This window comes from Lygodium microphyllum, chromosome 7, assembly GCF_053477565.2.
Source record: "Lygodium microphyllum isolate KBCC chromosome 7, Lygodium_microphyllum_v1.1.10, whole genome shotgun sequence".
Taxonomy (NCBI): domain Eukaryota; kingdom Viridiplantae; phylum Streptophyta; class Polypodiopsida; order Schizaeales; family Lygodiaceae; genus Lygodium; species Lygodium microphyllum.
In genome coordinates, this window is record NC_141141.1 from 3152543 (window position 1) to 3178074 (window position 25532).

At 42.8% G+C, this 25532-nt stretch overlaps 1 protein-coding gene across 1 annotated transcript; it reads left to right on the plus strand.

Moving 5' to 3' along the window:
* The first annotated feature begins 498 nt into the window (after positions 1-498).
* LOC148033130 (uncharacterized) lies at positions 499-9326 on the plus strand. The gene is made up of 6 exons (XM_087680857.1): positions 499-1143; positions 1244-2365; positions 3585-4592; positions 4709-5269; positions 5340-8850; positions 8938-9326. Exons 1-5 carry the CDS (start codon positions 870-872, stop codon positions 8642-8644), a joined length of 6270 nt encoding a protein of 2089 aa, XP_087536983.1. The 5' UTR covers positions 499-869; the 3' UTR covers positions 8645-8850; positions 8938-9326.
* Positions 9327-25532: the final 16206 nt, after the last annotated feature.

Below are 25532 nucleotides of genomic sequence, written 5' to 3' on the forward strand. Positions count from 1 at the left end.
CCAACATTAGTGGGGGAATCGAGGCTACCAAAACCCTCCCCTCTCCCTACTAAAACCATGAAAATATGTAGTGTCATGGTGATATTGGTGGAGTTAACCAATCTGATCTGAAGACGAACTCCAAAAGCTTATACGTCAACCTTCTAGCCACACTACCGTTAAATGCACATCCAATTGCAAGCCATCACATTCCAGCATCTCGCATATTGTTTTTGCAAGCACAATTCGGTGCGACTGGCACGGAACTCCACACATGCAAATGTTTTGCTGTACCTATGCACGTTGGTGTGACCCAGCCCTTAGGAGTGGACCTAGAACTCACATGTAGAAGTAGTCTTAGACCCCCGAAATTGGGCTGATGTGGTGGATGATGACGTGGAGGAATCCAGGTCTGTGAGATTGGGAAACAGGGCGTCGGTTTCGTTGTTGTCCGGACTCCGGAGCCCACGGTGGTTTTTATAGTGTAATAAGGCCCTTTCATGGAGGCAAAGGCGCCCCCTTCTTTCCATATCTCTCTCTGATCATCTTGTCGCCTCTTAATTCTCTTTTCTGCAACATCCAACACACCCACAAAAAAAAAACTGCTGCTTTCATTCACCCTGTCGCTCTCCTTCTCGTCCCCCTTTCTCCTTCTGTCGATCTTGTGTCCCCTTATCTCTCTATACCCTCTGAGATTGGCTTCCCTCTGCGTTCTGGGTTTTCCCTGTGCTTTCCTTGACCTCGGACGCAGACATCCCCCCTTCCTTAGCTTTTTCTGTTTGTCTCCTCGACGAGCATGGGCGCTTCCAAGCTCCGAGACCTCGCCCCCTCTTGCTGCAGGTTCCTGTTTTACCATGGCACAGAGAGCGAAATTGTGAGATAAAAAGCAGATGTACAGTTCCGGCGGAGGGGATGCCCGATCCGCAGCAGCGTCATACGCGCGGGAGCCGGCCTCGCCTTCTCTTCCTGTCGACCATGCCTCCTCTGCCTTTGGAAGGCATCTATTCGCCGGCGACACCAGGTATGAAAGGGCAGACAGGGAATACAGATATCCTTCGTATGGCAAGAACGAATTGTCTCCGTCTCTTGACAGGCGTTCTACCCATAGATCCTCCTCTGTGCTCTGTTCAAGTCCCAGTTTTACAAGCAGAAGGCGGCCTCTAGGTACTGTATCTTAACCTTCAGTGAAGAGTACGTACCCTCTTTTGAAAACCTAATATGCCAGTCTTATGTCATAAGTTTCCTCACTGCTTTTTGTACACAGGTCGGCACGGAGCAGGTTTGGAAAGTTGCAGGTATGACAGCAGTTTTGCGTGCTCTTATGACTCAAGCTCACCCCGGTTTATGACTTCACCCACTGAGCGTGGCAAAGCAGAAAGGGTTGAATGTAGTCCAAGTCCGAGGTATGGCAGGTACAACACCAACATGGCTCGGCCAGTTGATGGAAATACTGGTCGTTTTACATCTTCAGCTGCTGAAGATGGCAAGGTAGATAAGTGGGATGAGCATGGCCCAGGTTATGGAAAATATGGTATGTGGCAGGCACAATCTTTTGATAATGGCAATGGGAAGATGGAAAGGAATGGGTTTGGTCCAAGCCCAAGGTACAGGAGAAGTCCCAATACAGAACGACCTGCCAGGGACCTGGGAGGTGGGCTCCACTACAGAGAATCTAGCCTTTCCCCTATTGACAGAAGATCTGGCTCTAGTCCCAGGTTGGACACGGTTGCACAGCCACATGGCCATGATGGGTTGGGTACGCGGTACAGGGAAAGGTCAAAGCACAGCACTTCTCACAGGTTTGACAGGGAGTTGGATTTCAGGGATAGGGCTTGGAACAAGTCAGATTACCACAGACGAACTTATTCACTTCCCAAGCTTGAGTCTACTAGGGAGTGGAGTTTTTTGGAGGGAAGAATTGACAGATACGGTTCAAGCAGAGACAGTAGATCTTCAGATGTTAGAAGTTCTGGCAGACACCGCTCGCGGGAGGATTTGGTAAACTGGAAAAGAATTCTGCATTCTATTGAGAGTCCTAATCACTTGCCTAGTTTTTTGTTTAGAGAGCCAAGTTCAGGTGGACCTGCATCAGAGCTCCCTGTAACTTCCTCACCTCCTGAATCACCAATTGTAAAGAGCTGCTTCTCTCCTGATTCAACATGTGACAATGTTGGACAAGCTTTTCCGAATAAAAAACCACGATTAACTTGGGGTCAGGGTCTTGCAAAGTATGAAAAGGCTAAAGTTGAGGAAGATCCAATGACTGCACATACAAGTGATGGTGGTGATTTGGTTGATGGACCATTTGGAGGGAGTCAGATTAAAGGTTCTCCTTGTTATAGTGGCTGTGCTACTCCTAACTGCAAGCCACTCCAGAATTTTGCAGGTACTTTGTTGGCTGTTATTTTGTATCTAAAGAGGTTACCAGACTTCTCTATATTGCAACTGTGTATCACATAATAAATTTGCAGCTTATCAAAAGTTAAGCAGTTGCTCTGGGAAAATGTTCCATTTCTGTTAGATTACTTTTTTCTGAAATCTCTTTGATATTCGATCGTGACAACTGCAATTCAGCCTTCAGGTCTCCCATGATCCATCATAGTTTGAGAGGTTTGTGAACTTGGTTTGGTATGCTGAGGTACAGATACGTGGGGATGAAATAACATCGAGCTGAGGGCTCATTTTGTGACCCGTTTGGTGGATGCCCTGTGCGGTGTACAAGTGAATTGGAGTGCTATAAGAGCACAGAGCTTCACTGATATCCAATTGTGACAACTGCAATTCAACATTGAGGTCTCCTATGATCCATCATAGTTTGAGAGGTTTGTGAACTTGGTTTGTTATGCTGAGGTACAGATACGTTGGGGTGAAATAACATCGCTGAGGGCTTATTTTATGACCTGTCTGGTAGATGCCCTGTGCAGTGTGAGAGAATTGGAGAGCCTCCAAGTTGCTATAAGAGCACCGAGCTGCACTTGGATGGTGTAAAGGATAGACCTGGTCTAAGCTGGACAAAGGTGGCTAGATCAGACATAACACAATATAACTTGTCAGGTAATGTGGTCAGCTGGAGTGATGGTGATTCTAGGCAGTTGTTACCTTCACCCTGGATTGCTTTGGAGGCTCCTGACTGTGTAAATAAAGAAAACATACTTTTTTGAACCTCTACCTCTAGTGTTTGACATTTTTGGTGATGAGAAAGCTGTGAACTACAAAGGAGTTTTGGCTTCCTTCAGTGGTAATTTCTGTTAGCTTGGGGCGATTCTGTCCACTGTGCCGATTGTTACTTAGGGTCTCGTTGTTGGAGACTTCTTCTTTCACTTGCTTTGGTGTGTGACATACTTTACTGTCTAAATCTTTGTAATTTATTAAGGCTTTCAGTGCAACTTTTTTAATAAAATTCTCCATGAGGAGGTCATCTGCTTTGATATAAAGGTCTCTTATCAACAGCACTAATATAAATGTATTAATTTGTTTTAGACCTTATTGTAGATGATACTCTCATGCCTTAGATAAGCTTGTCCATGTGGCTGGGTTATGGTTGATCCATACCTATATTTGCCATCAACAGCACTAATATAAATGCATTCATTTGTTTTAAGCAGATTCTGTCCAAATGCAAGTTGGACCAGGAAGTATCAAAGGTTTGTCTACAGTTGTAAAAGAGACAGCTGGAGAAAAATCATTACATGAACCTGATGAGTTGTCTACTAAGGTCAATAGCACCTTAGATCTTGTACAAGAAGTTGAATCTGATCACACCCCAGAAACTCCTATGATCCTTCAGGAAGTGCAAGCATTTCTGTTGAAATACAATAATGATTCTTGCTGTCTTTCAAAAACTTTGCTCATGCAGCAAGTGGAGAAATTGGAGTATGAAATTGATTTGGTTGAAAGAGAGATTTTGCAATTGGGAGATGATTCAAACGTACAGTTTCCCTCTAAAAGCGCTGAGGTACAGCTTTCTGAAGACCAAGCAGCTGTTGGACTTACAAGGGAAATGAAATGTCCTTCAAAAGTAGATAGTGTGCCTGAAACTAGAGAAGAAGACATTTGCTCCCTAGTCCCAATTACTGTCAGACTTCAAAATGCAACCTATGAAGTGAAGGATGATGGGATTCTTCTAGGAGATGAAAAGAGTGAGGATACTCAGGAAAATGAGGAGTGCAATGAAAAGTTATTTTTCCAATCAAATGCAGTCCCAAGCAAAACTGAGAAGGCAAATGGTGCTGTGGGTAGTACACAAGGCCCTAAGTTTTCCATTGTATCATCAAACCAAGAGAGAGCCAAACAGTCTTTTGGTGCTTTGTCCCATTTGTTGCTCAACTGTAATACTTCTACTGCATGTGAAAGGCCCCTTTGTAGCTCACAAGAACCCACTGTGTGGGCGTACAAAGTTGAAGACAATGAAGCAAAGAGGAGATGTTTAGCAATGAGGGTTGTCAAAGAGAAGCAATTTTCAAAATTCAAGGAGAGAGTTTTGGCTATTAAGTATCGGGTTTTGAGGGATTCCTGGAAACAAGAGCAGGTTGTTCTTAATCAACAAGTTATTACACAGGATGAGCAGGTGTTAGAAAAACAGGAAGCTGCTCTAATGCTACATCATCGATTGTGTAAGTTCCCTGGATTTTATTTAACAATACAGCACATATTGTATTTTTAGAAAGGAAACTGCTCCTGTGTATGCTAGATTTCCGGTATTTAGTTTTGCACCATGTTTTTGTAACAGGCTTTTCTACCCCTGATGGCATACACCAGAGGGTTCAATCGGGCAAGAACTTTCTATTCTGTGAGCCTGAAAGAGTCTATATAAAGATGCCATCAATGCTACTGGAGGAAAAAGATAGAGTTGCTCACAGGTTTGCAAGCAAGAATGCTCTTGTCGAGGATCCTATTGCTGCTGAGCAGGAGCGCAAAGCATTAAACCCATGGGCAGAGGATGAAAGAAGGATGTTTCTGGATAAATTTTCCTTGTTTGGGAAAAATTTCAGAGTAATTGCTTCCTTTTTTGAGCACAAGACAGTTGCTGATTGCATACAGTTTTATTATCAAAACCAGAAGTCTGAGGACTTTGAGATAATACACCGCAAACATAAACTGAGGAAGAGGAGGGATGGTTTGCGGTCGGGTGCTGCTTATCTTGCAACAACCACCTCAGTAGATAATAAACATCGGAAAGCAAGTGTAACTGCTGAAGGATTGTCACTTGTTGCTGCTGCTGCTGCTGCTGTTGTCTCTGCTGCAAAGGAGTCCCCTAGGGTGGTTCGAAATACAGCTAAAGCAAATGGAGGTATGTGTCACGTTTTTGGCAAATGTGTATTTGTGTGTTTGCAGAGCATATGCTAATTTCATTTTTACAGGTACAAGTTCATGTTGGATAAGCAGTCCGAGCTACAAGTGTCAAAGCGCTGGACGGGCAGGGAAGCTCAGCAGAGAGCATCAACCTCTAGGATTGAGGGGAGGTCGGATAAATCATTGTCGTTCTCTCAAGGGACCTACTGAAGAAGGGGATTTGTTGTGGACAGATGGTGAAAGGGAACGCTTTTTAGATGCTGTAGCCCTTTTTGGGAAAGATTTCAAAAGCATTTCTTTGCATGTAGGTACAAAGAATCAGGGTCAGTGCAAAGCCTTTTTCAGTAAAACTCGAAAGCGGTTGGGCCTAGACCTGCTTCTGGAAAGCCACAAGTCAAGCTTTCAGGGAAGCAGCAAAATTCAGTTAAGTCAGGGAACAATTGAGGACTTGAATAATAACAGACAGGGACAAGCTGCTACTGGGGATTCAGATGGTACTGTCTATGAACCATTCTGTCAGCAAGCTGTGGAAATGGCTACATTTATAGAGATGCCCGAGGAGAAATTTCAAGTTTCTGTGCCTGTTAAAGTGGAAAATGTGCCAGATCCAAGTTGTGAGGTAATGAATAATCTGGTGAGAACCCTGCAAGATCAGACATCTCAGGATGTTGAAGTCAAAGCTCAGAAGGGGGGTTGTAGTTCTACATCAGGCTTTGTCAGTGATGCTGTGAGAACGACCTACGATGCGGATACTGGTAATAGTCCAAAGAATCATTTTACAGTTGATCAAGAGAGTCTGGACCATTCAAGGTTTCAACAAAGGATCGCGGAGCCAGTAAGTGGGATGGAATCAATTGCTTTTGTTAATGGCACATGTCCTTCAGCTTCCGAAGCTACTGCATCTGTAGTGGTGCTACCATGTCCTGTATCAGTTGCCTGTGAGACACAAACTGTGCTTGGAAAAGACAAGGCTGCAAAACTGTTGGATACAAAGACCAGAAGAGAACCTACATCATGGACTCCAGAAGAAAAAGAGAAGTTCATAGATATAATTAAAATCCATGGGAAAAACTGGGACCGCCTCTGTGAAAGTTTACCAGCAAAATCCCTAACTCAAATCAAAACTTATTATCAGAACTCCAAGGCTAAGCTAAGTTTGATAACTGAAGGAATTGTTAGTGGCAGTGGAAGAGGAGGTTCATCAAAGAAACGCAAGGCAGAAGATATTGATGTGAGTAATGTTGACATGCAGATTGCATCACAGAAATTGTGTGTGCAAAAAGATGGCAGTACTATCAAGTTCAACCCTACTGCACTGGTCTCTAGTGAAGGGGTAGAAAGTAAAGTAATGGTAGACACTCTGGCATATATGAGTCATATAGGGGGGAACTCAAGCCAGGTTTTAATAGACACACTCAACACACAAAGGATATATCCTTCTACGGGTTTGCTTCAGAGCTCTAGTATTCCAGGGACTATGCCAGTTTTCACTTCTCTTTTTGGTCCTGTTAATGTTGTTCCTACACAACAATCACATTTAGGCTCCTCTTCTAAGATGCAACAGGCAGTCAATCAACAACATTTACAGCAGTCCTTAGGTCCTCTTGTGACTGCTCTGCCTCTGCAACTGCAAACATCAACTTCAGCTGTTCACCAGCTTCATGAGTTGCAACATGTTGCTGTTCACCAGGACCTTATCTCCCCTGTTGCTCAGCATCTCATAAAGCAAACTGCTCATCTACAGGAAACGAGTGCACAGAATCTCCTTCAGCAGCATCTTGTTGAACAACATTTACAGCAGCAAGTAGCAGATGCTGTGGTGCAGCAATTGCAGCCTCAGTGGCCTCACTGGCAGCAACATCAGCAATCTCGATTACAAGCACTGACTCAATCGGTGCACAAGACACTGTCTCTGAACCTCCTGAACCAGGGGCTCCCTCCAAGTCAAAGTAAAAATGATGCTCAGTGGCAACAACAGACAGATTTGTTCCGATTCCAGATTGATCAGATGCAGTCAAACTTACAGGTTTTACTTCAACAGATTCATATGCCCCTGCAGCAAGAGCAGCTTCAACAGTTGCAGAAGCATGTTCAATTTCAATCGCAGGTTCAGAGACAGCATGCAGTTGATCTTTCACAGCTTCCTAAGCAAAATTATGCAGCTTGTCAGCTGCCAAAAGAGATTAATACTAATCAAGAACAGCAGCAGCGGCAGCTTGCTGCTCTTAGAATCATTCAGCTAGCAGCTATGGGATCGGATCTCTTAAGACTGAGGAACTCTGACTCCCAGGCATTGCTTGCATTTCAACAGGTTATATCTGATGAGTTCCGGCAGCCAGTGGTAGTCCGTCAACGTTCTGAATCTATGTTGAGGTCTCAAATGACTTCTGAAGTGCAGGAGTGTTCCAGCGATTTAAAGCTTTTTGGGCAGTTGCTTCTTCCACAGATAGCACCATGCTCGCAGCAAACAATGGGCATTACTTCAAGCAACATTGGGATGAGTGTTTCAAGTGGCAGTTCATCAAAATCTGTGGAAGGCTCCTTGTCAGTGAATTCTTCTGGGATTTTAGGACCTAATAGCACAGAAGCTGACATATTACAAGGTAACTTTGCAGGGAAATCAGTGGGTAATGTTGCAGAGTCTCATGAAACTGTTACCAATTTTCCCAAGTGCTCGAATGGACAGATTACAGAGCTGCAGAATGGTGGTGTCAATATTCTTGCTGCTATATCTGACATGGGACAAATGCAGGATGAGAATACTGAATCGAATGTGAACTTTCATTTGGATCATGGCATCCTTGAAAAAGCAGATTCACTTTGTGATTCGGTTGGTGAAGTAAGGCAGTCTGATAAGGACTTCATAACATCTAATCAGCCTGGTATTGGTCAAGCATTGATGTCGGGGATGAGCATGTCCAACCCACTCAGCACTGTACTGCCTGGAGGCCAGATGGCAGCTTCTCAGGGTTTGCCTCCTGTTTTAGATGCTTTGGTGGCATTAACTCAGTGGCCAGTGAAGAATTCAACCATCGTTGAGGGCAGATTGACTGCTGCTGAGTTTTTGAGCAACTCATGGGAAGCCATTTGTAGAGATCCTGGCTTTTTGTTGGAAGTTGGCAAAGCTAGTGTGCCTCTCTCTCAAATGTATCCTGGAGGGTCTGACTCATTGCAACAACCGAGTCATAGTCCTCTGTATTCACAGGCTCCCCTTGGTGTAGGAGGTATTAGTCACTTGTGTTCAGGTGATTCTCAAAATACTTCCAACTTAGAGGCCTCTCGTGTCCACTCAGTGCATAATCAATCTAGGTCCGATGAACAAGGGATGCCTGAAGCTGGAATATTAGATGGCTGTGCTAGTGAGAGTGGTTGACTTGAGTCTATGCCAAGTTCTAGTCTAGGGTCGAATGGCAAGAGCAGGACATTTTTGGAGGCCTGACAGAAGTCGCAATGCTGGAGCCCTATACAGATGTGCAGGTAAACATTGTGCCAAGTTTCACTCTTGTTGCAAAGGCAATTAGAAGGACATTTTGGAGGCCTGACACAAGCTGCAACTGCTGGGCCTATACATGTGTACAGGTAAATAATGTGACAGGATCTTTCAAGTAGATGTGTGCTTTATGTTTCTGCAAGAAGCTCTAATATTTCCATCTTTTGGTGCTTCAGGCCTTTACGAGGGCACCCTATCCCGACGCATTGAAAAGGATCACATTTTGGCTTGCCTGTTCCCATTGATGTGGTGTGCTATCTTTGATTTGCACACCATTACCTACACCTTTTTTAAACACTGGCATTCACTACTTTGCAGCTCTTCCCTTCCTATTATGGGAAGCTTTGTAAGAATAGCATTGTAAATAGGCTTTGATGCCTTTGTAACGTAAAGAATTGCAGGAAAGCAGTTTTCAGCTTTCCGACTGTTTTTACTATCATGTCTGACAACTCACTGTAAAGATTTTGTGCTGAAGCAAAAAAAGTCAGGTCAGGTGCTATACATTTACTTGCACCATTCAAGTTGCAGTGAATCTGTAATTTATGGTGATTTGAGTTCGAGTATACTTTTTGACGGTACATAAACATGAGTTTGGATCATCCATCATCATGGAAGGTGATATTTTATGCCCAGTTCTTAATAGATCAATTCAGGTTGCTGAGGTCTTAGGTTTATATTACCAGAAAGTTTATAATGTGAAATTGACAGTAGTGAAGGAATCTACACAGCATTTTCTAGAGATGCAAGCTGGCGTATCCAAAAATCTAGAGAGGTCACATGACCTCTTTTGAACCACTGCAGCTAACTTCCTTTATACAACTTGAGATTTGAGCCTTGGGATTGAGAACCTTCAAACACTGTGAACGCCTCTTTCTTGAGAGACTCACCTCATCCATCATACCCATAGAGTAAGGCATTCTCTTAACATCTCAGCATTGTGAAAAAGCCACATCTGTCTCAAAATCACTGCTATACAGAGCGATTCTTCATCAAGAGATTCCATATCTATCTATGAAGAGGGCTGTCCTCATGCTTATGCTATATGCAAAGCCAGTTTCTCTGATCAACTTTACCCATGCTGCACTTCCAGAAACAGTGAGGTTGATTCTCCTTCCTTCTACAACATAGGCACAAAGGAAGAATGGTCATCTTGTTGAGTATCTCCTTTTTAGTGACTTAGATCACGAGAGCCTTCTAGAGCATTGAGTTGAGTCTATTTATAGGCAGTTAGTGGGGAGCATCTTAGGCAGTTGGGGAGAACATTCAATTTGTTTTGAATTTCATTTCACGGGCTTAGTGGGGAGCATCTTAGGCAGTTGGGGAGAACATTTCTTTCTGAGCAGCTCAATTGTTGCTCATGTATGTGCCTCCATTCCTATATTGTCAATATTGAATCTTCTTGCATCCTTGGAGAGGGAAATTGGAGGCATTGTAGCTTGTTACTAAGAGTGTTGGGGAAACCGTTGATATTGTATTCATTCTTGTGCTTTCATCTATTGGGGAATAAGTCAACTACGCCACGTTAAAGAATATAATGAAATTGTTGTGGATGCTAGAGATGAGGGGACAAAAGCACTATATCACATTGTTAGAATGGGCATGATGGCCATTGTTAGCAGTGTTCAAAGAATCAAAGAGGAAAGGTACATGTTGCTTTGATTGTCAAGATCCCTAGGGAGAGATTGCTTTAGGTGATAAATGTTAATTAGGAAGGGATCTTTAAAGGCACTCATGGCTTGGATTTGGATAGAGCCATTTGTGTTCACTGACAATACCTTGTAGGGAAACGACTAGCATTTTTGTGCACTCATATGGTATTCGATAGTTGATCATTAAAGTGTTGGGTAAACTGTTCATATTATACTCGTGCTTTCATCTATGGGTTTCATTGTCCACTCCTAAGTTTTCTCGAGTTTATTGTTCATCTTGTTCACATTTGTGTTGTGTTTTCTGTTTGGGCCTTTGTTATGCACTCACATGGTATCAAACATTTATCTTCCTAGATCTTGGTGCTTTTGTGCTCATGTTTGATTGATTGCATGTGCTTCATTATTGTTGAATTATTTGAAGGTGTTATTGTATTTGAGTGTATTGGCTTCTAGGTCATTGTGTTTTATTTTCTCCTTGCATCATTAAATATTGGGTGGCATATAAAAACACTACACAACCTATTAATAGGTTAGGTGGCTTGTTAACGGTTCAGGGAACTTGTGTTGGAGGTGGTAACAACATATTCACTTGTCTTCCCTTCTCAAACTAGCCACGAACTTGTGTTTTGGTTTGCTCATGTTGGCGCCTTGTTGATCTAATTGATATTTTATTGTTCTATATTGATGTTCTAATGCTTTGATTGTTGTTTTGGATATTTAAATGTTGATGTTGGAGTTTTCCTTGATGATGACTACTACTTGCACATGTCAAACTAAGTTTTTCACATTTTCACAATTCGCATTTAGAGTTTTCATGCTTAAGAGAGGGTCTTCTGTGTTTGATTCAATGCTAACACTTGGCTTTGTGCATTGTTGTTCGTAGTCTTATGGTACGTTTGCATTTTGGTGGTTTGTGATTGAACTATAGCTTATTGAAATGTTAAACTCATGTTGCTTTGTTCGTGCTCTTTTTGTGAGAGACAATAATGAAAGAGAAACATTTGAGCAAGAAGAAACAATGAAGGCAATGAATTAGAACTCAATTGAATACTAGATGAAAGTTGAACACAATGATCAGTCCCTTGTGCTACAATGTGTAGGTGTAGTGAGGGTGCTAGAAGTGAAGGCAAAAAGGGATAGCGACCAATTGATAGGTGTGCCTATAAATAGGCAAGAAACCCTAGAACTACTCTTGGGTGGCGTAACCCTAAAGAAATCCAAAAAATAATTGTTGAGGGCCAAAAAGATGGATAAGGCCAAAAATAGGGACAATGTGGGCTTGACTTAGTGTAGGGCTCACCAACTAGGAGATGACCATGTCCGCTAATATCCACACTCTCAAATCCTAGGCGTGTCTAAATTAGCAAGGGACACAAAAGATGAATCAAAGGCAATGGAAGAACCTTCGTGAGGATATTCGACATATTGTTTATTGTGGGATAGTAAACCAACTCTAGCTCCGTTTAGATGTGCTCTTGAACATAGTGATCTTGGATCTCAATATGCTTCATGCGAGCATGAAATATAGGATCATTGGCTATGGCCAAGAAACTCTATCCCCATGGATTACTATGGAGACCCAATCTTAGGCATCCTTCTCAACCAAATAACATCTTGGGTAGTCACATAAATAGCTCGATACTCAGCCTATGTGAAAGAAAGAGCAATAGTAGGTTGTTAAGAAATAGCTCCTAATTCTAAGGTAAAACCAAAACATGTAGTGAATCTTTGGGGGTCCATGTCACAAGTCTCATTTGAATGTGTCCAACCTATTAGTAAGACCTCCTTTCCATATAAACTCCCATTGGTTGAGGTGCCCAACAAGTACTAGAAAATCCGCAAAGTGGCTTGCCAATGAGGTTGAAGAAGTCTTTGTATGAAGGAACTCAAGATGGTAACTACCAAAGAAACATTTGGTTTAGTATGAATGGGCCATATCAAGGACCCAAGCAAATGCACGCACCTAGTGATGTTTGCCATTGCACGTGAGGAATGTTGGGACAAGTTGAAATTCGGTTTCATGGGGCATTGAAATCATCCTACAAACAATCAAGCTAAAGGCTATTAGCAACTTAACCACATATTTGTGTGAGACGAAAATGCCAATGGGAGTGTAAAACACCTCTAGCCCAAGGAACAAGTCCAAGATCTATCATCTCAAACTTAGTGCTCAACATCTCTCTAGTGTGTGCAATGTGCTCACAATGCCTCTTAGTAATGATCAAAGCATCACCATACAAAATGATATATGCTTCCAACCCATCATATAAATTGAGATAGAGATTGGGCTCATGCCCAAAAGCCATGGCCAAGAAAGAAGTTGTCTATCCATTAATACCAAGCTTTGAGGGACTTGCTTTAGGCCATAGGGGGCCTTTTGTAAGAGGTAAAAATATGATCCTTTGATCCTAGGGTATAGACACTAGGTGGTAACTCCACATAAATCTCCTCTTGAACATAATTTGAGAAGGTGGATTTGACATCCATCTCATAAATACACCATCTATGATGTGTTGTCAATGCCAAAATTAAATGGATGGTAGACATGAGGGTTGTTGGGGTGGAGGTCTCTACATAATCCTAAACAAGTTTTTGAGAAAGACCCTAGGCAACAAGCTTGGCTTTGTGCTTGTCCAAGGTGCCATCAATCCAGTACTTGGTCTTGGAGACCCAGTTGGTGTTGGAGATCCAACTGCCCCCCCAATCATCTTCCTTTGAAGATAATGTGGAACTAAGTACCAAGTCTAATTCCTCTCAATGGAATCGAGCTCATCCTACATAGCCCAACACCATGTATCTTGTGTCAAAGCCTCCTCTATAGAAGTAGGCTCACTATTCTAGCATAATCTAATGCATAAGGCCTAGTTTATACTAAATGAACCAATATGTTGCTACTCTCCATGTACACGTTTAATCCTTTGGGATTTGCAAAGGCACCTTGATTAATCTCTAGAAAGGAAGGATCATTGGGAGATTTGAAAGCATGACTACTATAAACTCTATGGCTCCTCTTGGGCACATGAACCCTGTACCTCTTGTTCACTCTTCTCAACATCCCCCTTTTGGTAGCACTGACAAATCTATAACTTTGGAAATTGAAGCTCATGCTTCAATGGAGAGGGAAGTGAAACTTGAGGGGATCCCTACTAGCTAACTTGAGGGGAAGCCTAGAGGGAACCTATGGGGTAACCTGGGGTGTTGGTGGGAGTGGCATAGGGAGCCTCTATGAGTAGGAAGCAATGATGAAAGATGAGGTTGAAGGGGTGGCTCCTAAATATAGTGAGAGTTGATTCCATACAAGTAATACTAGAAGTAGAGGAACCACTTAATAGAGTGGGACAATGGACATCATCCTGGCCGATTGTGACCATACTAGAGATGGGATTATAAAGGTGATAGCCTTAGGTGGTTTAGTTGTAGCTAGTGAAGATGTGAAGATTCGACTTATAGAGTTTGACTTTGCCCTCATTTCCTTAGGTACATGTAAATAAACATGTTGGCCTCAACGAGTGCTCAACAATGGGACATTGGACACAACTCTTATTCCTTCAGAGCGTCATCATGCCTTGGCTTAATGATATCTCACCTAGTTGGCTCATACTCTGGCTCCAAATCAACCAAGCCTCTCCCTCTCAATCCCATGAAAGTAGAGAAAATTCAAAGGTGTAGTAGACTCACCCACTTACCTTCTAGTATTGTAGCTCAAAAGCTTGAAGGCTTGTAGATGGTCTTACGATTCAAGTGATCCACTCCTTAAGCCATCACCTCAACTCCTTCGTATCCACATCAAGTACATTTGCCATCCAGACAAGAAGCTAGACAAGATGAACGGGTGAAAGAAGAATGAGAAGAGCTTCTCCTCATGATCCCTCATGTTCTCTCAGAATCCCTCCCTTACACACGACTTCTCACTCAATCTCTTACCCAACAAACTATTGAAGCTAGAGGAAAAGAGGAAATGAATGCAAGAAGCAAGGAGTTTCACTGTCACTATTTCCTCACGAAGCCCAAAGTTTGTACGCATAAGAATAAACTCTCTATTCACTTTTTCATCTTTTATACGTTAGGGTTTCCATTAAAAGTTGGATGCTCTACCATCTTTTGTGGCTTTTGCTTGATTCTCCTCTTAATTTACATATAGCTTAGCCTAACTAACCCTAGTCCAAATATAAAAAGATAGAGGTTGCATGTAACCCTATTTTAATTTGACACCGAGAGATATTACAACTTGCATGGGAGTGAGCTAAGCTCTCACAAAATGTTACAAAGATATATTGTCCACTTGACGATAGTAATAGATGGAATAAATTGAAATATGCACACATGGATGGATAGTGCCTAAATTAACACATTTTAGACCCCAAAAATGGTCTCTCCTTGAAATCATTTTTGACACATACTTTTGCTTCCGAATCACTTTGAACTTGTCTTTGTATCTTTCATTGTGTTTTGCCTTTTGCCTTTTGAGGTCAACATTGCCTCCCTACTAGAAGAGTGCTAGTATCTTGGCACTTGGTGTGTAGAATTACTATTCTGGCTAGTAAGCCTGCGGGAGAGATGTCACATTCCATGTATGCCTGAGGACTACAGTGTGACATCCGTAGAGCATTGGCTACGGAAGACAATAATTTGAACCATTTTGTTCAACAAACCCTGCGGATGGAATTGGTTCTTTCCAAGAATAGGAAAGGGAAAGAAAGAAGTCTAGCAAGTCCACTCATAAAAGCTGCAACTAGGATGATAGTGACTCTGATTTGGATAAGGACTTCAAGGGAGACAATAGCAATGATGAAGACGCTGAGAAGAAGAAAGGAAAGAAGCCTATAAAGTCTTAGAAGAAGGACAAGGGTTGCAAATCCTTAGAGGGTGCTTGCAAGTCTACAACAAAAACCCTCTAGTGTACTTGTAACAATCTAGGTCACTTGGTGGGCAAATTGTGGCTTAAGTTAGCGATGGTGTGTGATTTCCAATACTTCTACTCATAGTAGCAAGGTCTTTTGATATAATTTTTCTAGTCCAATGGCACGCACAGAGGGGTGGCAAGGCATTGGAGGAAATTAACTTGCCAATCAGAGTGCTTTGGGACCATTAGTGGCATTGGCACATGCAATGTCTTACACTTAGCAAGATTATCAATATTTTGGCATGGGTCATGGAGGATGTGAATGTGGTCCCAGGTGGTCAGGGTGGCGCTCCCCAGCCCCTCTAGAAGACAATGTTTCTTCTACATCCGAGAAGTGCGCTAGTGGGTGGAATGCCCTGATGCCCAAGCTTATGATGCTTAACATTAGAAAAGGCATAATAAAGGATCCATGCCTTTTGAGTACCATGGAATAGAAGTAATTTTGGATCCAGAAGTGAATGTAGTAACATGCTTTAAAAAGCAACTCAAACTTGCACCAACCAAACCTATTTCTCCATGGGAGAAGTTGGAGGAAGTATGCCATTGAGTTGTAGGATGGTTCACTAGTAGAGTTAGTCACAATGGAGGATGCGCAACTAGTCCCTATTCCGAGGCTCGGATAACAACATGCAAACATGGGGAATCTACTAATGCTTGGAAATTCAATCACCGCACAGTGTGGGGCTATTTCAATGTTAACATTGGCAGAGTTTGGATGTTTGCTGTTTCCAATTACAATTCCTTTGGGTCAGCTTTTAAATATCATTCTAGCATTCAAAGATTATCTTTTAAAGATAATTCAATTGGATCACCTTGTTCAACTGATGTGGGAGGTAGCAACCATGACTGTAGAAGTCCTCTATGAGGAAGTGTGAAAAGTATAGCGTGAGTGGGTTCCACTAGGTGCTCTATCTGATCTGACCATTTCGGTAATTTCATCAAATGTCGAGGCAGACTAGTGGTGGAAGAGATTGTTAATATGGTGGAAGGCTTAGATGATGCTGAGGAAGAAACGTTTTTGGCAAGAAATACTGATTTGGAATGCTTTTGCCTTATCGATGTCTTACATGTAAGTTAGCAATATCTCAATTTGCAGTCATTAGCACCTCTCCTTCGAATGAGATTCCAAAGGTTGTAGAGATAGCATTAGTACAGGTACTAGAGGATTCGACCGTTTCAAAATCCGAGAGGAAGAAGCAAAAGCTATGGCCATTGCAAATTCAGATACAGAAAAAGTGTTGTGGCAAGAGTGAGAATTTGAGGCCTAGCTTCAAAAGGTGACAAGGGTCACGGAAGATGAATTATCTACAGTTGATGAAATCAAGCTAGTAAAAGTCAATGCTTATTTGGATTTAGAGTTTTGTGAGCTACTGATCGCTCTGCTAAAGGAATTTAAGGATGTGTTTGCATGGGGCTATTCTGACATGAAGGGTCTAGATCCTTGTTTCTATTAGCATTGCATTTTCGTGAAGTCAGATGCAGTCCTGATCACAATGCAGATATATATAATGTATCCACACATGGGTAAGCTAATGAAAGAGGAGCTGAACATATTGCTTTGTGTGGGGCTCATTGCTCCAGTTGATTGTGCAGCAGAATGGATCTCTCCCCTAGTCATTGTCTCAAAAAAGAATAATAGACTTAGAATCTACTTAGATTATCAGAAGCTTAATAAATCAACCATTTGAGATCCCTTTCCCTTGCCATATTTGGATAGTACCCTAGATGAGGTAGTTGATCATGAGATGTAGTCCTTCCGTGATGGCTTTAGTAGGTACAACCAGGCTCGTTGACTTGCTGCAGAAGACCGGTTGGAGACAATGTTTATTATAGCATGGGGGGTGTTTGTTTGTACAATAATGTGGTTTGGTCTTAAGAATACTCTGGCTTCCTTCGAGCACGATATGTAGGAAATATTTGGGTTTGACCTAACAACATTCATGAGGGTTTATCTAGATTATATCAATGTCTTTGGGATTGTTCTCCTACATCTATTACATTTTTGGCTATGCCTTACTTGATGTCAGAGGTTAGTCTCAACCCCATGAAATATATCTTTGCTGCAAAGGGAGACATGTTACTCAGGAGAGATGGGATTGTTGTTGACTCATTGAAAGGTGACAATTTTTATGCAAAAGGAGGTCCATAATTCTCCATTGTCTATATTGAGATCCATTGAGAAAGTATGTTGGCATAGACGACACCTTTGGATTTTGGCCAATGTGGCCATTCCTCTCAATAAGTTGGCCCATGTTTCGAAGCCATCATTAAAGTGGGATGATGCAGTTAACTTGAGATTTCGATGGTTTTGGTTTGATGTTGTCTCAAAGACTCCAATCTAAAATGCCTTTAGACTAGAACAAGGAATTCCATGTCTTTGTGGATGCTTTTGATAATGCCAGGGCTACATGTTGATGGAGGAAGATGCCAAAGGATGGCTTTAGTGCCCTACATATTATTCCAATCATGGTGGTCATTTGCAGTAGAAAAGAAATACTCTGTTACAAAAAGGGAACGCTTAGGAATGATCTACTTTGTTTAGAAGTTTAAGTATTCTCTTTTGGGGAATCCCTATGTTTTTCATGTGGATCACTTAGCCCTAGTGTATTTGGTCAAGTAGCAGAATGTCACAGGTCGTTTGCTTTCTTCTACTTCAAGATTTTTCAAATTTTGCATTAGCTCAATGTCCACCATGTGGTGGAAGATTTCCTTTCTTGGCATGGTTGGATTTTGGTGAAGTACCAATAGGAGTGGATGATGACTTCCATGATGCTCAGCTCTTTGTGATGATCATGATGGCCAAGAATCTGATGAGTGGCCCTAGGAATCTGTTGAGTGTTGAAATGACTTGTTTTTTGGCTGATTTTTGTTGTTTTTGAGAGCTGAATGGTTGATTTTATGAGATGATTGATTGATTTGGAAGTGGTTTGAGAGTGTTTTGGATGATAATGATGGTGTTTTGGAAGATCATGATGTTTGTTGGTGGTAATGTGATGTTCTGATAGGTTCTGAATGGTTCTGTATACCTTCTGTTTTGCTCAGTTTTGGTCTGTTTTGTTCTGATTGTCTTCTGTAAGGAGGGATGGAGTATTGATTGATGAAGAATGAGATATTGTGAAAGTTTATTGAATGGTTTGTGAGAGTTTGGAATGGTTTGAGAATGAGTTATGTAGTTTTGATGACCTTCTGTAACCTTCTGTAGGTCTTCTGTAGAGCTTCTATTTCTGTTCTGTTCTGTTTCTGTTTCTGTACTGTAGCTATTTTGGTACTGTTCTGTAGACTGTTCTGTATGCTTCTGTAAGTGTTCTGTGGAATGTATGTGTGACTTTGGGAAAGTTTTCTAGCCTTGGAAAGAGGTGAATACAAGTGCAAAAGAGCTGAAGGAAGTGGAAGAAGTAGCTGCTGAAGATTCAAGTGAAGACTAGAGTAAAGTGACAGTAGTGAGCTATGAAAGGACACTGTAGTGGCTTTGGTGACTCTTCATATCAGACATACCTCTTGGGAGGGGTATCCATGACCTAAGAAGGATTATTGAGAGTGATTTTGAGAGATTGTAGTGAGGACATGATGTATTATTGATAGAGTGAGAGAGAGAGAGTCAGAGATAGCCAATTCTACTCAAACAGAGTGATTGTATATGAGAGATTGAGAGAGAAGACTATGAAGATATTGAAGATGAATACTATGTGATGTATTTCCATTCAAAGATGGTGTATTTCTTTGCTTTTTTTGTTCTATTGATGGATTTTGTGAAGATGTTGAAGAATATGGTTGATTCTATTAAAAACCGTGGGAGATTTACATGATGCTGCATGAAGATTTGTTGTGCTTGGTGTTCTTTTCTTCATTGTGATCATATGAAACATGATAAACAAGCTTGTTGATGTTACAAGATAGATTTTCTTGCAAGAGAATTTCCTTTTCCTTGGTGTTCCTCTCGGGGCTCCATGTTTTTGGTGCGCAGCCGGGGAAACTTGCCATCAACAAGCACCAGAAGAGGCTGAAAATGAAGGAAATGGCATTGCCAAGAAGAGAAGAATTCAATGGATGTTTGTAAAGTTCCTTCTTCCACTGAAGAGTTAGAATTCCTCATAATCAAAGCCACTTTCCACAAGAAGTTCATCCCACAATGGCGGAAACACATCACCATCATGATGTATGCTTTATGTGGTGGACAGTTTCCTCTTCCTGTTGAAGCAGCAGAAACTTGCATCTTGGTGGCAAACTGTTTGGGAACAAACTGAAGAGCAGAAACAGAGAGAATGACCATCCATGGAAGATTTGGCATTCATTGAAAAGTTTCCAAACAACATCAAATGGGAGATTGTGAAGAAGTTTCAGGAGTCTTGGTCTGTAGAGGTTCATAGGGACAAGAAGGAAAAGAGTTGGAATTTGTTCGTGGACGCTCAACAGCAAGATACATGGGATGCTTGGTGTATTGATAATCTTCTGTTTATTCAATTAGCAACCCACTGGAAGCTGGTAGACAGAGTGTTTTTCACAACATACACTGTTGAAACCATCAGAAGTTGGCATTACTATGATGATGGCACCTCCACAATGCTCAGACGTATGCATTTTGACACCTTCAGAACCGAATACCTTCCTCTGTGCAGTGGCATGGAAGCAGAATTCAGGGACGTTGAAAAGAAAGAAGTAGAAGAAATGTTGGCAAGAGAGTCCTCCAGAGACTGAAGCCTTCTGTTAACCCTCTGTGGAGCACTAACAACATAGTGGAGCCAACCCCCTGATGAATGACACAATAAAAAGGCAAGCGTTAGAACGAGTCCAGAGGTATGTGAGAAGAGAGAAAGCAAAAATCAAGGCTGAGAACGAGCTAGCAGCAGAAGCCGCCTTTGACGCCCTTGCGGAACTCTTTACAGAAGTCCCAATGGCACATCAAGCCCTTCCTCCTCCTGCTGGAGGTCCACTTCCAAGCCAGATCCGTCCTGGAAATATTGATGACAGGCCAGTGAATGTAGTCCCATTGCCAGTTTTTAAGGGAGAGTACAATGAAGACCCCGATCTTCATGTAGCAGAGTTTATGGTAGCATGTGTGGCTAACAATGCCAGAACCCCTGAGCATTGGTTAGCGATATTCCCCGCCACTTTCAAGGGCGCGGCGTTTCAGTGGTATGAGAGACAAGCAGCAGGAACTTTTGGCACATGGGACGACCTGAAGTTGGCCTTCCTCACTAAATTCAGGCGCGAAAATTTTGAAGAGCGGATGAGAGAGGAATTTATGAACCTAAGTCAGTCTTCTGGAGAAAGAGTGAAAGCTTATGTCTCACGAATGGAATCCATCCTGAAGAGATGGACTAACCATAATCTAGATGATGGCATTCAGGATGGAGTGTTTCTCAGAGGATTACAACCAGAAGTCCGTAAGTTTGTGGAGCTGCAAAGACCAGCCACCCTGCAAGCTGCAACAGAAGGTGCAAGACTGTACGATGAAGTGGAAGCTAGATTGGCGATGAATACAGGAAGAGGAGTCCTACCTCCTCTGATGCCAGGAATGATGTACCCACCAAATGCAGTTCCAGGGATTGTTCCCTACCCTTACCAACAAATGTCCCCGGTATCACAGTACAGTGCACCAAATCCACAGTGGCCACAATCCATGCCTCAAATGGTGGTTCAACCACAACAACAATGGTCCCAACCAATTTCCTCAATGCCAAATCAGTAGCAACAGTGGAATCCTACCAACTGGAGCCAACAGCCAACAGTTCAAACAGGAGCTCTGAATCAGAACCAGAACAGAGACCCCTCTGTACCAGCCCAACCAGTTTATGCAGTGATTACAGAAACTCCTCAAAACCCTCCTGCCAGTATGTCCGGAGGAGAAAGCTTGAAGGATTACTTATCCAACTCAGTTGCCAACATAAAAAAGGAGTTGATGGATGTGATTACAGAACAACTACAGACATTGAAAGTGAATACCGCTAGCATATCCAACGTTGCAGGAGCAGGAAGAGATGTGATGCGGTCAAACACTTGGTGTGGTAAGTGTCATCAAGCAGGCCATTTAGCCACTGAATGTACACGAAAACCAACCATCCCTGGAGCCTTCTGTTCCTACTGTTTGCGGAAGAACCATACAGAGGACATTTGCTCTCTGAAGGAGATGCATGATAGGAGAAGGAAGGAAGAAGACGCAAGATTCAACCTGCTGGAATCCAAAATGACAACACAGGATATTGGACCCAAGCCTAGAGAGTTTGGTCCTAATTTCGGACCCAGAAGATTTCCCTCTCAAAGTTACAGAGGAAGATAGTCTGGCGGTGGTCAGAGATTAGAAGTGGAATGCTACAGATGCGGAGAAAAGGGACACATTTCACCAAATTGTCCAAATCCTCGAAGGTCAGTGGATTACAAGCCCTTATGCAGTCGATGCAAAGGAGAAGGCCACACTGCAAAAGACTGTCCAAGTCCAGCCCCAGTGAAAAACAGTGCTACTGATAGTCTGTTCAAGGCCCAAGAGCCTACCTCCAATTTAGTGGAATTGGAAGTTGCTACCATCACGCGTGCAAAGCAGAAGGAACCACCTATCCAGAAAGAAAATAACCCTCCTGCCAGAACAGTGAAGTTCAGTCTTCCACTAGAAGAACAGAACAGAACAGAGCCTAACAGTGCCATACAGAGCCCTACAGTGCCACAGAGAGTTACAGAGACAGTTACAGAAACAGGACCAGAGGTCCAGGATACAGAAGAGGAGGACGTGCCACAAGTGGCAGAAGAAGTTCCCATGATTCCTTTGTTGGAAGAAAGAGGGAAAATGAAAATGGGTGTTGCCCCATTCCCTAACCGGTTAGAGAAGCCAGTGGATCCTGTTAAGGAATACGATCTGGTCAGAGATCTAGATACCTTTAAACCAAACCTTACATTCCGACAATTATTGATGTTGTCTCCCAGTTGCCGGAAAAGGTTCAAAAGTATACTGACAAGACGACGTGGTTTAAGGATTGCTCCCTCAATAGCAACAAAGTCCAACAAGGCTCCAGAGCCTGTAAAAGAAGTGGATGTAGCTAATGCTTTCCTAGATCCAGGTACTCCAGAGACTGGTGTGTGGATAGAAGGCTGCTTCATTGCAAATGCACTGATTGATGGTGGTTCATCAGTAAACATTATGACGGATGTGACAATGAAGGATCTAGGCCTACAAGGTGTGCAACCCACCCAATGGCTCATCAGACTGGCGGATCAGAGTAGAATCAAGCCTTTGGGCATTCTCCCATATGTGAAGACTACAGTGGTTGGAAAAGATTATTGGCTAACCTATTTGGTGGTGAAGCCAAACTCTTATGGTACATCTTATCCTCTGTTACTGGGCAGACCATGGCTTTTTGAAGCCAGAGCAAGGACGGATTGGTTCAAAGGAACCTTGACCTTGGGTAGAGGACCCAACAAAGTGGTGCTGAAACTGTATGGTTCTAAAAAAGGACATGGATCCACCTCCTTGGAATTATCTTCTGACTCCCCTAATGAGGCTACAGATGGAACATCAGCAGATGAAGATGCTGTCGAACAGATCCTTCCCAAGAAAACAGTGGCACATTCCTTAACAGTGGATACTGTAAGCCGACTTCCAAAAGATGGAAAGCCATTATCAATGGGTGAATACTTCCTGCCTGAACCGGGAATGACTTCTGAAATCACTTCTGACAGTGAGATAGAAGCATGGATGTACTGCTCTCCCTGTTACATGGCCAGAGCAGAGACAGAGGCAGAAGAGGAAACGGAGAATCTGTTCTTCTGTTACAGAGCTCCTACAGAGATAGAAGCAGAGACAGAAGCAGAAGCAGAGACAGAAACAGAAGCAGAGACAGAAGCAGAGACAGAAGCAGAAGCAGAGATAGAGATAGAAGAGGATGGATATGATATGGACGAAGAGAATTATGAAAGTGAAACGGAAGAGTCTATCCCACCTGAAGAGGATACATTTGAGGAAGAAGTTCCAGAAGCATCAGAAGCCGACGAGCTCATGCTATGGGACAGTATGGTGATGGTACCATTTGGTCTGGTAAATGGATCTTCTCATATGCAAAACCTTTATAAGGGATGGATTAAGAAGAGCAAGCCGTCTTTCAGCAGTGGCTCATGTCGTCCTAACCCATCCTTGCCGAAGAAAGATGATGATGATGCACCGTGCCAACAAGCACCAGTCCCACAAACCCAACAGGCATCAGAGGGTCCCTGTTATGTGACGTTCCTGGATGTGTCATCTTTAGAAGAGGAGTCTTCAAGTCAAGAGGTAATTAATCTTGAAACCAAACCCGAAACGGCTCTTATCCCATTCCAACATCTTAAGGAGCAACCTAAGTCTCCACCAAAAGAAGAAGTTGGTTCTAGTGGGACATCAGAAGAGGACATCACTCCCTTGAAGGAGTCGGATCTGTATCCAGAAGCAGTCCGTGGGACCTTCATCCGTGAAGTAGAAGGTGAAAGGCAGTTAACCTTTGTGGATGCAGAAGGCACTGAACGCCACTTGAAGGTGGGTAGTAGCCTCCCAGAAGAGGAATTGTCAACCTTGTACAACTTGTTGAAAGAAAATTTGGACGTGTTTGCATGGTCCTACAAAGACCTAAAGGGGATTGATCCCACGATATGTCAACATCATATTGACTTGGAGCCTGATGCCAAGCCAGTACGGCAACGACAGAGGCGAATGAACTCGAATTATTCCACATTGGTGAAAGCGGAGCTACTGAAGCTTTTGGAAGCCGAGTTCATCTATCCAGTGGCAAATAGTGAATGGGTTTCACCCATCGTGGTTGTACCCAAGAAAAATGGCAAATTGCGAATATGTGTGGATTTCCGAAAGCTTAATTCCAAAACAAAGAAAGATCACTTTCCTATCCCTTTCACAGATCAACTGTTGGACACAGTGGCAGGACATGGACTTTATTCTCTTTTGGATGGATTTAGTGGGTATAACCAAGTTCAAATTGCAGAAGAAGACCAATCCAAAACAACCTTCACCACAGAATGGGGGACCTACGCTTACTGAGTGATGCCATTTAGGCTCTGCAATGCCCGTGCTACTTTCCAACGAGTCATGATGGCTTCATTTCAAAATCATCTACACGACTTTATCGAAGTATATTTGGATGACTTCTATGTCTATAGTTTGATCCGTGAACACTGGGAACACCTGGAACAATGCTTTGACCGATGCCGGGAGTATGGGATTTCTCTCAACCCCGACAAATGCATCTTTGGGGTCTCTTCTAGAGTCCTGTTGGGCCACATTGTCTCTGCACAAGGGATATCAACAGACCCTGCAAAGATCGAAAAGATCGCAGCTCTGGCAGCACCCACCAACCTCAAACAGTTGAGGGGATTCCTAGGCCATGTGGGTTACTACAGAAGGTTTATAGCCCATTTTGCGACAAAGGCAACTTCCTTGCACAAGCTTCTGAGGAAAGATGCAGAGTTTACTTGGACGAAAGAATGTGACAAAGCCTTCCACACTCTGAAGCAGTGTCTGATTGAGGCACCCATTCTGCAACCTCCTGATTGGACGAAAGAGTTCCATGTACACACTGATGCATCAATTGAAGGTTTAGGTGCTGTCCTCTGCCAAAAGGGCTCCTCGAAGTTGGATCAACCGATCTATTATGCAAGCCGAAAAGTCACTGATAGGGAACGGAACTATACAGTGACAGAGCTGGAGTGCTTGGCAATGGTGTTTGCCCTAGAGAAGTTCCGCCACTACCTCCTATCCACCCACTTTAAATTTTATGTGGATCATGAGGCCCTGTCCTTCCTGATGAACAAAGCAGATGTGAAAGGACGAATGATGAGATGGCTCCTTCTATTCCAAGAGTTCGACTTTGAGGTGATTACTAAGCCTGGTCGTTACCATGTTCTGGCTGATCATCTGTCGCGTATTCCACAAACTGCAGACGAGGAGCATGATGATCCAGACCTCCCTGATGCTTCCCTATTCTTGGTAGAAACTGTAACTCCCTGGTATGCAGACATTGCCAATCTGCTAGCAACCCAACAGTATCCTCTTGGCATTTCTAGTCGGGAAAGGAAGAAGCTCATGCTAGAATCAGCCCCCTACACCTTGCTAGGCGGTGCACTGTACAAGAAAGGCAAAGATGAAGTGCTCAGAAGATGTGTTGCAGGAGAGGAGATTGGGATTGTTCTGAAGGCTTGCCACGACGAGCCATGCGGAGGTCACTTTGCAAGAGAAGCTATAGCCAGGAAG

Coding starts and splice junctions, on each gene's coding strand:
- LOC148033130 (XM_087680857.1), top strand. CDS start 870: ATGTACAGTTCCGGCGGAGGGGATGCCCGATCCGCAGCAGCGTCATAC. Junction 1,144..1,243: donor AAGCAGAAGGCGGCCTCTAG/GTACTGTATCTT, acceptor TTTTGTACACAG/GTCGGCACGGAGCAGGTTTG. Junction 2,366..3,584: donor GCCACTCCAGAATTTTGCAG/GTACTTTGTTGG, acceptor TGTTTTAAGCAG/ATTCTGTCCAAATGCAAGTT.